This window comes from Acartia tonsa, chromosome 11 (genome assembly GCF_053477335.1).
Source record: "Acartia tonsa isolate MP-2025a chromosome 11, ASM5347733v1, whole genome shotgun sequence".
Classification (NCBI taxonomy): domain Eukaryota; kingdom Metazoa; phylum Arthropoda; class Copepoda; order Calanoida; family Acartiidae; genus Acartia; species Acartia tonsa.
The window spans coordinates 20,666,481-20,681,274 of NC_137270.1; the positions used below are offsets into that span (position 1 = coordinate 20,666,481).

The following is a 14,794-nucleotide window of genomic DNA, read 5'->3' on the forward strand; positions in this document are numbered from 1 at the left end:
TAATAAATAGTTATGAACAATAAATGAATGAAATGTAAGCAAGTTCGAATATTAAATAAGGTATGTCTTTAGGATTTTAAGGATTGATTTCAAAATCTGAATTTTTTAAACCTCAACTACTTCTAAGGGGGCGAAAATGTTCTTATTTTTAGGTCGAAGCTGCGCGCGCAGCTTCGATTTTATTTGCCCTTGAATAGGGTTGGAAGGATTTTAATATGTCCTTTTTTTAAGGATTGAACCCAGGAAAAGAAAGGTAATGAGGCAAGTTCACAAAATCTTTCATGTGTGTGTGTGTGTGTGTGTGTGTGTGTGTGTGCGTCATTCTTTCAGTTTCAGCTGCATAGCTACGCTATAAATCATTTGTCCTTCGTTTGAAAAATCGTTTAAAGAGAGGAGCTTTTTATTGTGCCTATAAAAATGACGTCATACTGGCCTACCATTGGTAATTTAGTCTGTGTATTGACATATCATTGGTCATTTGTATGGTATGACGTCATTTTTTATAGGTACTAAAAAAAACAATTTGTTCCTAAGTAGAACTGCAGCAAAATTAAGTAAACAGTATTTAAATCAGAGAGGGAGGGGACATTGGGACTGTTTATTACATTAGTCCCCAAAGTTTTATAATAATGTATTTTAATTCGTTGGCTTAACAACTTTGGGGAATTTTGATTGGTTGATTCAATAATTTGAGTGTTTGAACGTTTTAACCACTAATTTTAATCTAAAGAAGGGGTAATTTTGTGTTTCATTATTGGGGATATACATCAATTTATCGGCCATTGTCTTACCCCTTTAGATACCTGATTTAAAATTAATCTTTAAAATTATGGTGGAGAGAAAGACATATAAATACCAGGGAGCTAAAGGCATAAAACAATGGTCGATGAATTGATGTACATATCAAAAATTAACACTTCTGTTGATTACAATTAGTGGTTGAAATGTTCGGACGCTCAACTTAATTAATCAGCCTATCAAAATTCCAGAAAATTTCACAAAGTTGTTAAGCCAACGAATAAGACAACGTTATTTAACCTTTGGGGACTAGTGTAATAAACAGCTTAGTGTCACCTCCCTCCCTGCATAGATAGAATCAAAGTTCATACAGTAGCTGTGCTAACAAAATAGAACAATCTCTCTATTATATTACAAAATATCAAACTGTTTAATCTTCATCCAAAAACTGACCCAAAATGAAGTTGAAATTGATTGATGACATTTTGCTGATCGGTTTTCATAAGAATCTAGACATCTTTTCAGATTTAATCTTTTTTTGTATGTTTTAATATATCATTCAATTCTAAAATAAAATGAAAATTGCTTTAAAATTTACTTTAAAATTTAATTTACAAAAGTTTTCTTATCTTAGGGTCGATCCGTGTGTAAATGATAGACATTTTGGAATTGTTTTTTTGATATGACAATTTGATAAACTTGTCAAGATGATTCCTGTAACAGTTAGGCATGATTGAGAAAGAGAGCAACTCTATAATCGTTACCAGAAAGTATGTTTGTCCATTTAAACTTGTTAATTTTTTTTACATTTTTGACAACAAATTCTTCATCGGATCTATTCTGATTCATCTGATTTTTGGAATAATAATATTTTAATTAAGTTTGAAACAATTTTACATTCTATTTTGTTTAGACTAAGTAATTAATAGCATGCTTTTTAAAATTCTAATACTCTACAAGTGTTAATGTTTGTTTATCCTGCCTTCTGGTGTTAGAACTTCGCCTTTATGGATGTTTTCAGCCTTGTTTTATAGTAAAATTAAAGAATTGTTTCTGATTCAAAACTCTACAAGTTGGGAGTTATGGTTCAGAATTTTTTTTTCGTTTAGATTTCAAATTTTTGGCTCTTCATACGCTTGAAAATACAAAATTAATTTTCTAGTTAAGAATTTTCATAAATCTTAACTCCTTCCAAAATTAAAGAAGGACTATAATTCATAAAAACAAAACATTTACAATTCCTAAAGTAATAGACCTAAGGACTTAATATCCAAGATGGGCAATCAGATAAAAGAATCCATCCAACTTAAGACGATATTAGGTTTTTTGTTAATATTTAGTCACATAAGATTTAAAATAATTATAATGAGACAATTTTTTTCGTCGATATAATTTCCTTATTAAGAATCTTAAGGGATAAGACAATGAATGATGAGCTAATGTATAACAAAATTACCCCTTATGATGATTTAAATTATTGGTTGAAACATTCGGACACAGTTCTAACTAACAAATCAATATTTAATAGAAGTATTCAGAGAAATTTGTTTGCTACTGTACCAGAGTAATTTTCTTTTTTGAAGAAAATTCGTCACTTATCCTTGATAAATTCTAAAATTTGAAGCAAGAATTTCTAATTTTCTATTTTAATTTTCTCTATCTTGTATCCTAATTAACTATGGATATATATTATAGGTGGAAGGATATATTGACAGGGGAAAAATTGTCGTCAATATAACATGGACCTCTTGTATGAGTCGGTTAGTTCATCCAGTAGGAGTGGAGAGGATGGGGTAAAGGGGTAAATGTGTGATATCGTTATTTTAGCCAGCTGCGAGTTTCAATCTATTAGAGTAAATGAAAATCTGGTGCAACATCCAAGTAATGACCTATCGAATTAATTAACTTTTAAAAAGATCAAGGCTGACAACATGGATAAATATGAGAATCTTAGATGCATATCCCAAATTGCAGCTGAGATAATTGACTTTTTTTGTGTTTGGAGGTAAGCTACAGAACTACTCTTTATGTGATAGCGAAATATCACAAAAATCTTTAATTAAAGTCTAGTAAATGTAGGGAGGAAGGGGACATTGGGCTGTTTATTACTCTAGTCCCCAAAGTTTTATAATTCATTCATTTAACACTTTGGTTGGTTCGTTAAGTTGAGTGTCCAAACTTTTCAACCAGTAATTGTAATCTACAGAAAGGGTAATTTTGTGTATCATCATTGTTGCTGTAAATCAATTTGTTAGCCATTGTCTTATCCTTTTAGATCCTTGAGTAAATGCCATTGCATAAAGTATAAAAAAAAGGACGGAGTAACATACATAATTTGTTAGATTTTAAGAGTTTTTTCTACATAAGCTATTTAAGTAGCTTTTTAGCTGTTATTTGGTAGATTTTATCTAGTCTCCTATGACAGGGTATTTCATGCATACATAAATCAAAACAGTTAATCGGTGCAGGGATCTTAAGGGATAAGACAATGGCCAATAAATTGATTTACATACCCAATGATGATATACCAAATAAATCTTTTGTTGAATATCAACTTAATGAACCAACAATTAAAATTTCAAAGTTCCCCAAAGTTGTTGAGCCAACGAATAACAAACAGTATCATGAAACTTTGGGGAAACAGTCCAATGTCCCCTCCCTTCCTGTAATCGGTGACCTGATATTTAAATAGGAGATTGTATCATAGACGATAAATTAATCTACCCCCTCCCTAATTTATTCTAAATAAAATGTTAGTTATATTGGAAAGGGAATACACAGGGGCTGCTATTCAGCCAATTTATTTAAATGCCGAAAATTAAATAATTTGTTGAGAGTAGGTTGGAGTTAAACTTGGTTTTTTTTTGTTTGACTAAAAGGGAAGTGGGTAAGAAGGGGAGAAAAAAGGGAAGACTTTGAGGGGAATTTTCACTTAGAATTAGAGAACGAAGGGACAATGGTCTGTTTATTACACTTGTCCCTAAAGTTTCATAATAACGTTTTCTTATTCATTGGCTTAACAATTTTGGTGGCTTAAGTGAATTTTGATTGGTTGATTAATTAACTTGAGTATTTTTACTAACTTTAATCTACATAAGGGGTAATTTTGGGTATCATCATTTGGGATGTAAATTAATTTATTGGCCATTCGGCCATTGTTTTATCCCTTTAGATCCCTGGATATGTAAAGATACAATATTATGTAAGACACATATATGTAACAATAGGGAAAACAAATATTTTCTACTCAAAAACAAGGATGGCAATCCATCAGTAGGGGAGCATAAAAAATCATGGAATAGACAAACGGACATAGTGTGTTTTAGAGCATATGATCCGTCATAATAAAGAAAAAAAGAGAGCATATGAAAAAATCATAAAAAATCATGTAATCTATAAAAAAAAACAAGGATGACAACATCCATAAAAGCGAAGCACTGAAACGGTAGGACAAACGGACATTAACACTTGTATATTGTCAGAACTGAATAATCATAATATATATGTATAAGAGTTAAAGCAAAATTGTAAATAAATTTGTTGAAAAACTGCTTGATTCAGGATAATGTTTATGGACATACTTACATTTTTAGGACTTGATTATAGAGTTGCTTCGCTTATTACATTATTCTTTGTTGTCCCAGGAATCAATATACCAAAAATCAGATCAATCGGATGATTAGATCACATAAACATTTGTTGTTAAAAAAGTAAAAAAAATCAACATGTTTAAAATGGACGTACGGACATTTTGGTGATGATTATAGAGTTGCTATGCTTTCCAAATCGTACCTAACTATTAAAGGAATCACCATGCAAAATTTGAAATCGATAGGACAATTCTAACATGCCTTAATTAACGAAAAAAGCTATCCGTTACGGACGTACGGACGGACGTACGGACAGACCTACCCTAATTATAGAAAAGCTTCGCTTTTAATAATTATAGAAAAGCTTCGCTTTTAAAAAATTATGTTTATGTCTTCTAAAGCATAAACGACAGATAAAGGGACAAATGATGAATAATGTAGATGAGGATACGCCATAGGAATTTATGCTGTTTGATCTTCAACAACAGCCGAGAAAAATCACATTTTCCCTATAGACTACTGACTGACGGACGAACAAACAAAGTGAATAATAGAAAAGCTTCGCTACTAAAAATACAGAAAGTACATTTATGTCTTGTCATATTCGAAATGCTTAAATAACATAAAAAAGGTAAATATGTTACATAAAGAGTATTTATTCAATGAAGCTTTGTACAGTGCTTATAAAAAGGACGTTATAATGGCCTATCATTGGTCAATTAAAATGTATACTGTCCTATCATTTTTTATATTTAATTAATTTTATTGTTTCTTTATAACTTATTTTTATTTGCCTTTAAATAAAAGGATTGATGCCATTTATCTAAAAAAGGGAGCATCATCAATTTAAAGAAAAACCTTTTCTTGATTATTTACCTAAAGAAATGAATTGCCAAACCTACATTTGTTATTTAAAGACAAATGGAAAAAGTTCAGGAATAAAGCAGTAACCAATTGAAAAAAATAATGCTTAATTGAGATTAATTTTAAACATTCGAGTAAAAAAGTGTAGGTGGAAGGGGTTTGTCCCCACACTGAAGACCCTGAGGCGACTTTCAATTAAGTCTTTGAAAATCAGCCAATAGCGTCGTGAATATTAACACAGTCAAATCGCCAATACAAAAGATCAGAAAGCAATTTGCTGGCAGACAAAAAAGGTGATCCAGGTAGTTGTCTGATATAAATCTATATTTTTAGATTTTAAAACAACTATGTCTTCTTAAGTTAGTACTTCAAATTTTTGTTGATTTCGACTAAGAATAATATAAACCATGTAACGCTATACCCATAATAATAGCATTTTTGTTATGATAATAACATCAAACCATGAAGTTTAACTGGTTACAATAAAAAAGAATTTTTTAGCAGTTTTCAAGTCCCTATATCTTTGATAAAGGTTATATTTGGTGGCATGCACAGAGTATTGCCAGGGGGTGCGCGAAGTAAATTCAAAAATTTCACAAAACCCTTAGACAATAATCGAGGTGGTTGTGAGCTCCAGAAGTGTGTAATAGTACAGACAGTAATAAGGGTGTATTTGTGTGTCAGGAGGGTTTATCCACCCCACTAGGTATTTATCCCCTTATATATTCAACATACTCAAAGGTCTTAAAAGGTTCCAGGACAAACGTTCCCAAACGTTTGGTTTGGTTAAGTGTCCACTCTTGCGTTTGTCCACTCCGACGATTGGAACTCCTGCGTTCGTACTAGGACCGTCTAAAAAGTCTCCTTGGTCTGGTAATTTGACGACGGGGGTGGATACTCCCCAACCCCCCCCCCCCTCCTCCAACCCCTTCTGCACGCCTCTGGTTGTGTTTCTAAGAAATTCCGCAACTGGAAATTGATTAATTCACATGGACAAAGGGCCTGGAGTTTTATATTAGTTCTGTAGAAAAAGAAAAAGTAAGTTCAAATGGATTTTGAAATTTTTCCAAATCTATTTATAAGTAATAAGTTTAATTCTTTATACTTGACTGGCGGGTCAATTTCTCTTCAAAAAGTGGAGGTACCCTCCCCAAATATAGTTTTAAATCTTCCCTGGACCTATAAGAAGCTTCACTGTAAATGAGAGAAGCTAGTAAAAGTGGCGGCACAGATTATGACGTAAAATAAATTAACCTATGAGAGGCCACTATAAATTTTACCATTGGTCAATTACAGTGTATACTGGCCTCTCATTGGTTAATTTTTTTTACGACATAATCTGTGCCGCCACTTTTACTAGCTTTTAAAGGAGAACCATATCAGCCCTACAATTAGCGAGATCTTACGCTACAGACACACATCATGTTACTCTTTTATATAATGATAACCAAATTTTAATTTTTCACTAAACTTTTTATTTGATTTTTTTACAATCCCCAAACCCTGGTAGATTTTAGTTTCTATTGTGTTGTGGGCAATTACAAACACAAATCAACAAACTATAAAAAGCAGGACAGACATAGATTTCAGTCAGGGAGGGAGTGGACATTGTCATGTTAATTACAATAGTTCCCAAAGTTTTATAATTAAGTTTTCTTAACAACTTTGGTTACTTTTATCAAATTTGTTTGGTTGGTTAATTAAGTTGAGTGTCCAAACATTACAACCATCAATTGTAATCTACAGATAGGGTAAATCTTGATTTAGGATGTAAATAAATTTATTGGCCTTTGTCTTATCCCATTAGATCTCTGGATTTAAGGTTTTTTATGTTCTTATTCTATTTAGAGTAAGGGATAATGAACTGTAAATTACACTGGTACCTAAAGTTTTGAAAACTTGAAATCTTAACCTAATAAATCAAACAATCAAAATTTACAAAAGGCCAGAAGTCATTAGGCCAAATAATAAGAAAACTTTCTTATAAAAACTTTGGGGACTAGTGTAATGAAAAGCCCATTGTCCCCGCTCTCTCTGATTATACACATATGCATATAATGATGCATATTATCTACAAAACCATGCCTCTCTCTTGGGAAATCTATGTAAAGAGTGTATATAGACAGACATACATTTTTAGTACTATGCAGTTGGGACAAGGCTCTATTTACAGAGACATACAAAAAAAATAAAACTCAACTTTAGTGAAAACTAATGATAATATTAAAACTACATCTGCTATATAATAAAACTAGCGGCTACGCCACTAGAAGCCTCTAGGGGCACTTAAGGCGGGAGCTCAATCCCCCATTTTTAATTTAAGTTTTAGAAAGAAAAGCTAAAAAGTATTTTTATGAGAGAGTGAAGATAACCTTCCCGAAAAAGAGGACCTATAATAAGATTTACTGTAAAGGAGAACCATATCGGTTCACTGGTTAGCGAGATCCTTCGCTACAGACAAAAAAGCTTACTACTTTATATCACAGGATAGTAATATAATGTCTTTTTATATTGTTTGTATGCATGTATGTTGTTCATTTATATCTCGTAAACGGCTGAACACCACTCTCTTTATTCCTGCCTCTAAGGTGCACTTCTATAAATATTGATCTACCTTTAAAAGGATAAATAAAAGATATTTCCAAGAATATAAACATATGTGATGTAACAATAACATTTAGGGACATTAATTTTATGTTATTGCAAAGAAAATAAGACACTGTATTCCATATAAAAGATTGATTCAAATGCATGGTGGTCTTTTGGCTTTATCTACTTTTCCATATCGAAAAACATTATGATTTTATTTCATTTCTTTTCCAGTATGTCTTTGAAACCGATTAATATCCGCTGTATTAAAACCGGTTTTTGGGCCATAATGAAAAATCATGTATCGTGTCGTATTAAAAACAATTTTCAACAAATAATAAAATAAAAATTTGTCGTAAATTTTTTTATTTCATTATCCACAGAAAGCTGTCTATAATACGATATGAAAAATAACTATACTTGATTTATTACTATTAAAAAATCTGCTTTTCATTAAACATAACAATAGTTTTACTACAGAGGTTTATCAAAATATCATATATCGAACAATAATTTTAAATAATAAGATAATAGTGAAGGTTTTTATCACATTTAGATCAAATTCATAAATTTTTCAGTGTCTTGACTTAAGCAAAGACTTTAAAATTAATAAAAATCAATTAGGCTCTTTCCCTAATAGTGCCTAGTCAAACCGAATTTTTTTTTTATTTAAAATAGTTTGATGGTTAGGAAAGGGGGGTGGGGAGTTTTTTGTGTGGTGTTTAACTGTAAGCCATGTTAGGTTATATTAGGTACAGGGTAGCCCTGCAAGGTTAGGCAATGCAGGTATTAGCCTAACTGAATTAGAACCTCCCGCAGGTGTTAAGAATAAAAACTACCAGCCCGTTATAAAAACAAGGTGGAATGGGTTCTGTACTCTGTGTAATTTTATTAAATGTATTCAAACTTCATATCTCACATTGACCTCATTTTCGAAATCACCTTGAATAGCAAAATTAGATAATTTGCGCGCTAATTTTTCTCTTTGTTTCTTATACTAATCTCTTCAAGTAAATATGGACAAAAAGCTATCCAGGGATTTAAGTATAGGGCAACAGACGGAAATAGGATTCTCCCCCCAATTGTTAAGTGTTAAAAGGTAATAATTGGGGGGGAATAGAGGATTAATTTTACCGCAATTGACCTCTCCATTCTTGAATTTAGGATAAAAAGAGTGATAAGGGGAAAATACGGGAACTTTTATATTTTTAGATCCGGATCTTTTAATGCTTTTCACATAAATGTTGATGCATTTCACTACGAAATTTGTTTTATTCAATCTGAATATCATTAAACTATATCTATCTCTTTATCTATATGTATTATCATATATTACGTTAATGTGATAATGATTTCATTAAAACAAAAATTAATAAAAAAAAACATTTGACTGTCGGAAATGTTGGAAGAAAATATTTGATTTTAAAATTGTTATTTCAAAATAGATAGCGACTGCGCCCCTAGCTATAGGAGCTCAGTATTGAAAAAAGTAGTTAAAGCAGAAAAATGAGCCTTAAACCATCCTTAAAATCTAAAATTAAAATAGCTTAAAATCCTCTTAGGATCTTTAATAAATGGTCGCAGTTATCGAAATCTTAAGCTACAGCCAATTATCAAAGACTATATCGCATCCACTATTGCGACATAAAAAGAATAAGATCCGATATTTCTTTGATATTTGCAACATTAGCAAAAACAGTTTTCTGCTAATAAAAACTGTCTGTAACTGATTCCAAACATATTGCAAAGTTAGATAACTTGGATAGTAAAATTCTTATAAAAAATGACAGGAAGTCTGTCTGTCTATCTGTAGGATCTCAATAACCACTAAACTGATATGGTTCTCCTTTAGTTCCTGGTATAGTTTATATAACTATTAGGGGGGAAGAATATCGCCCCTACAAAAAAATTACTCCCTTCCATTTTGTTTTAGTTTTACTTTTTAAACTAAAAAAAAATATGGGGTGGTCGAAATCCAAAATCCCCCCCCCCCCCCCTCCATCTCTTCCACCTCAAGTGTCCTTAGTCTTATATAAAGTAGAAGGTATTTGTCTTCCCATTAAGATCTTGATAACCGAGTTCTCAAGGATATGTCTAAATTAATTACAATAAGGGCTATATGCTACGGTAAAACGGACGGACGAGCCGACTCTAATTAAAGAAAAGTTTTAGTACTTTGAACTATGAACATAGTACAGTATCTTTATATTTTTCTACATTATAGTGTAAAAGATTAAGAGATTATCACTTTTGTCATAATGTTTTTTTCTCGGATTAACTCAGTCTTGAGTATTATAAGTGGCGCAACTACTCTATAATCAAAGTATATCCATACATCCGGCTGTGCGTCACTTCAAACATACATTGGCTCAAAAAAAATCTGCGATAAAACATGATTTACATATGGTGCTTCGCCCCCAGCATCTAGGGTCGTCGCCCCAAAACGTCATGGGAAGTGCCCCACACCCTTTTGTTGTTATAATGTAAACATATCTAATATTTGTTACCGTAGCCCCATCAGGTTAGAGTAACCTATAGGCAAAGGACAATATTTTATTCATGAAAAAAGATCCAAACCTATTTTATTTTTACTGTCGTTAGAACTTTATCAAATTCAATAGGATTTAAACTTTCTAATCATATACAGTATGAAATGTTTAATATTAGCATTTTAGCAAAAAGGTCATTTGCGTCAAAAATTCAATGAATTCAAAATATTTATCAATTATAAAACATACATTTTGAGGACCCCTGAATAGTTTCATGTTTAATAATAGAAACCTGACATTAAAATATAAAGTTTTTTTTAACATTTTTGGTCAAATTTTAAACGGTAAGGGTACTTTGTTAGACATTTGATCTGGCCAAAACTGGAATGATTTTGCATCAGGATTCTGTAATCGAACATGATCCAATTCTAGGGTCCTCTGAATATATTTTGAAGGGTAAATAAATAGGTATATTATATGCAACATTCATTGCATATCATTTAAAGGTACACTATTTAGCTAATTTTGTTAATTTAGATATGTTAGTATTGTCTTATCTATTTAAAACTTTTCATGATGATTCCTTTAACAGTTAGGTACGATTTAGAAAGCGTAGCTACTCTATAATCATTACCAGAATGTCCGTACGTTCATTTCAAACATGTGGATTTTTGACCTTATTGAAAACAAATTTTATGTTATATAATTATCTTATTCATCTTATTTTTGAAAACTGATTCTTATTACAACAAGGTACAATGTTATAAGTGAAGCATCTCTATAATTAAGTCCTAAAAATGTAATTATTTCCTTAAACAGTATCCTGTAATTAAGCAGTTTTGTAACAAATCTACTTTCAATTTTGACTTTAAACTTATTTTTTATTTTCTGCATATTCAGTTCCCATAATCTTCAAGTACTAATGTTCGTTTGTCCTACCGTTTCAGAGCTTCGCTTTTACGGATATTGTCATCCTTGTTTTAATATCTTTTTTTATTCACACAAGAAATTACTCATATTAATTTAACCAGATAAGCAATTCAACAAAATTCTTGTTTATTAAGAGATTTTGAAAATTTAAATTATTTCTCTTTACATTTATTTACGCGATTTACAAATAATAATAATAATTGAATATGCGACTGTCCTTTTAATAAATATCTAGAAAGCTAAAGTCAAAACTGAATGAAATATTTTAATTTACTGCAGTCATATGCTAGGATAGGAATAAATAAAATAAAAAAACAAATTGATTTCACAAATCCCATTTTGTCAAGTATTATCTATTATTTTATTATGCAACTAGCGGCAGTGCCCCTAGAGGCCTATAAACACATTTTCTATGTTAGATTTACGTTGTTGTTACAAATTTACACCCCCTAATTATATAGTTTCGTTGTAACTATAACTATCAATCATTTTTGGGGGGGATTATCCCCCTCCTAGGTCATATGTAGTATTATTTTGAGCTTTAGATCTCAATAACTGCTGAACTGTTTGGGTTCTTGATTTTATAAAAGCTTCACACAGTTCTTGTGATGGTTTAAGGCTATTTTGTTTTGAGATTTAAGTCTTGGGGCGTGTTTAATGTTTTTTTATGACCACTTTCTGCCCATTTGAATACAGAGCCATTAGATGCTAGTGGCGTAGCCGCTAGCATTTTCATATAGAAAGCATAGATCATGGAAAGAAAACGAAGTAGCGGGTTTCGTCGGAGCTTTTCTCCTATTTCTAGACCCTGCGGGTGGATCTAACCCTGCGGTTCAATCAATTACATTTACCTAACCTAAAATGACCTATTAAAAGCTAATGTGAAAATACGACGAAACCCGCTACTTCGTTTTCTTTCCAAGATCCGAATGGACTGACCTGGTTATTTAGAGAATCTTGGTTTGTTTGGTTTGTAACTTTCTGTTTGTGTGTGTGACCGCTGGAATTAGAAGCTGCCGCCAGCTGTTGACCCCCGTTACTGGTTCCCGGCTAGTGTTACAGCGGTGTTAAGCTTATACCATCAATAATTCATATTGGTAGAGCGCAAATACTTTAACCATTATATCAAAGCATCGCTTTTAAACATTCTTAGCATATTTTCATGAATTGCTGGTGTTAAAAAACTACTCTTCAGTCTAACTTTTCGTTTATCATTAATCCTAATATAAAAGTAACAGGATATTGTCTTTTTGTATAAAAGGAACTAACTAACCGCTGAACCGATATAGTTCTCTTTTTAATAGGTCCTGGAAAGGTTTGTAACTTTTTGGGGGGAAGTTACAACCACCATCCCAAAAGAAATCCCCCCCTAGGCAATTTTTTTAACCCGTTCATGACACTCTTATCATTTTGATTTTTAATTTGTTGAAACTTGGTTATCATGGATGTTGCTATCCTTGTTTAATGATTAAACTTTTCATTAATGAAGGGTTTAGTGGCTTTTTGAGATTTGTTGTTATAAACATTAATGATAGGCCGATTTTGGGACTGTTTTGTACAGAGTATATTTTGTACATTAACTTTTTTCTCAAGTTTTCCTAAATAAAAAGTAAAACCAAACAATATTTTAGTGGTCATTTGTTTAAGCACTTTTTTTATTCTGTACATTTTCCTTCTACTGAGTCTCTTTAATCTTAATCTCCTCTTATTCTTAATATTTTTTATGATTTAAATATAGCTTTTGGTAATGGACATAGTATACGTGAATATATTGACAGGGGAAAATATGTCGTCAATATAGGAATTTCATTTTTTGGTCAGTTCGTTAATCCAGTAGGGATAGGGTAACGGATGTGGATGGAGTGTATCGTTATTTGGGAATAGTCCCTTTCGTAACATCGCCACATAAGGGGCGATTCGTCGTATTTTTAAAATGGCTTTTTATAGGTTATTTAAGGTTAGGTTAGGTTATATTAGGTTAGGTGATTGCCCCACAGGGTTAGGTAATGGAACCCGCAGGGTTAGAGCCCCCCACAGGGACTAGAAATAGTAGAAAAGCTACTGTGAAAAATACGAAGAATCGCCCCAAAAGGTGCGATGTTACAAAAGGGACTATACCCCGTTATTTTAGCCAGCTGTTTGTTAGACTACATGGAAATCTGGTGCAACATCCAAGAACTTTTGACAGAGAATTGAAGAAAAAAAACATAAAGAAGCGACGCTGTTCCAAAATGATGATGTTTAAAAGCTTAACATTCCTCAATAGACACATTTTCACTTGCCACGTTCATATTGCGCCTAAAAATGAGAAAACATTATTTGTGCTTTCCGCTAAAAGTGCCTGTCGAACACTGACCCCCCCCCCCCCCAAAAAAAAAAACAGAAATGATTTTTTTCTAACTTGTAACCCATGTGGGGGTCCTAACCCTGAACAACCCAAAACTTAATACCTAACCTAACCTGATCTAAAGTAATACAAAACCAACTAAAAACTACCCCCCCCCCCTCTACCCCTCAGGGGTATTTTTTCCATTATTACATATATTTTAGAATGAAATCTGTCCCAGACCAATAAAACGCTATAGTATACGAACACATATATAAATAAATAAAGATAATTTTAAAGAGTTTTATAAAATCATGAAAAACTAACAAAATACGCACTGAGAAAATAAGAATAATCTTATTATTGAAAATATTATTAAATACATGTTATTTATTTATTTATACCCTATTAATCTACCTATTATGTATTATTAATATTATAGTACAGGGATAATTACATCAATTAATATAGTAATAAGGAAGGATACATAATAATTTATTAAAAGATATGGTAGTACGAATTTTCTTTTATTGCATCGTATTACAAACAACTTTCCACGGATGAAAAAAAAACGATAAATTATGAGATTTTTCATTTTATTATTCGTAGAAAATTATCTGTAATATGATATGATAGATGATTTTTTAGTATAGCTGAGAGCAGTTTTTTTAACATCTGTTTTTGGCGATTTCTTTGAGAGGGTGGTGGTACCCTCCCCCCCCCCCCAAAAAAAAAAAATGGCTATAAACCTTCCCAGGTCCTATGAAAAGCTACGCTGTAAAGCAGAACCATGTCGGTTCAGCGATTAGCGAAATTCTTCGGTACAAATAGACAGACAAACATACTGTTACTTTATTTTTAAAATATCCTACCTTGCAGAGTGAAGAGGGTCGGTCTCTGTCATTTTTAGACCCTGCAAGTTTAATTATTATTATATTTATAACTTGTGGCGTGCACAGGATTTTGCCAGATGGAGGAAGGGGGGGGGGCGTGAACAAAGCGCAGCCGTATCAGTCAAATAAGTTAGGCGTCGACGGTTGATTACTAAATTGACGCGCAAGGCACCCTCTCCTTTCATACAAAATATGCTCCCATACACTCAACTTTTGCACAATTTATGACATACATTTTCACTAAAAGAGTTTTTGAATTTTGGCAGTTGTTCTTAATAAATCACTAAATATAATTATTTTCAATTCCTTAGATTGCTTATATGATGATAACCAATAGTATTATCAAATTTTTAAAACCATACAAAATACACCCTT

The 14,794-nt window shown here is 31.9% G+C and overlaps 1 protein-coding gene across 1 annotated transcript in view; it reads right to left on the reverse strand.

Moving 5' to 3' along the window:
* Positions 1-14,491, reverse strand: part of LOC145332656 (ATP-binding cassette sub-family G member 1-like) — an 84,253-nt gene extending 69,762 nt beyond the window's left edge. Inside the window, exons 1-3 of the mRNA XM_080177664.1 lie at positions 14,399-14,491; positions 13,459-13,498; positions 12,140-12,250 (exon numbers count right to left, since the gene is read on the reverse strand). Of these exons, the coding sequence (XP_080033790.1) occupies positions 12,140-12,250; positions 13,459-13,498; positions 14,399-14,430 (183 nt within the window). The 5' untranslated portion in view covers positions 14,431-14,491. The remainder of the gene's footprint in view (positions 1-12,139; positions 12,251-13,458; positions 13,499-14,398) is intronic.
* Positions 14,492-14,794: the final 303 nt, after the last annotated feature.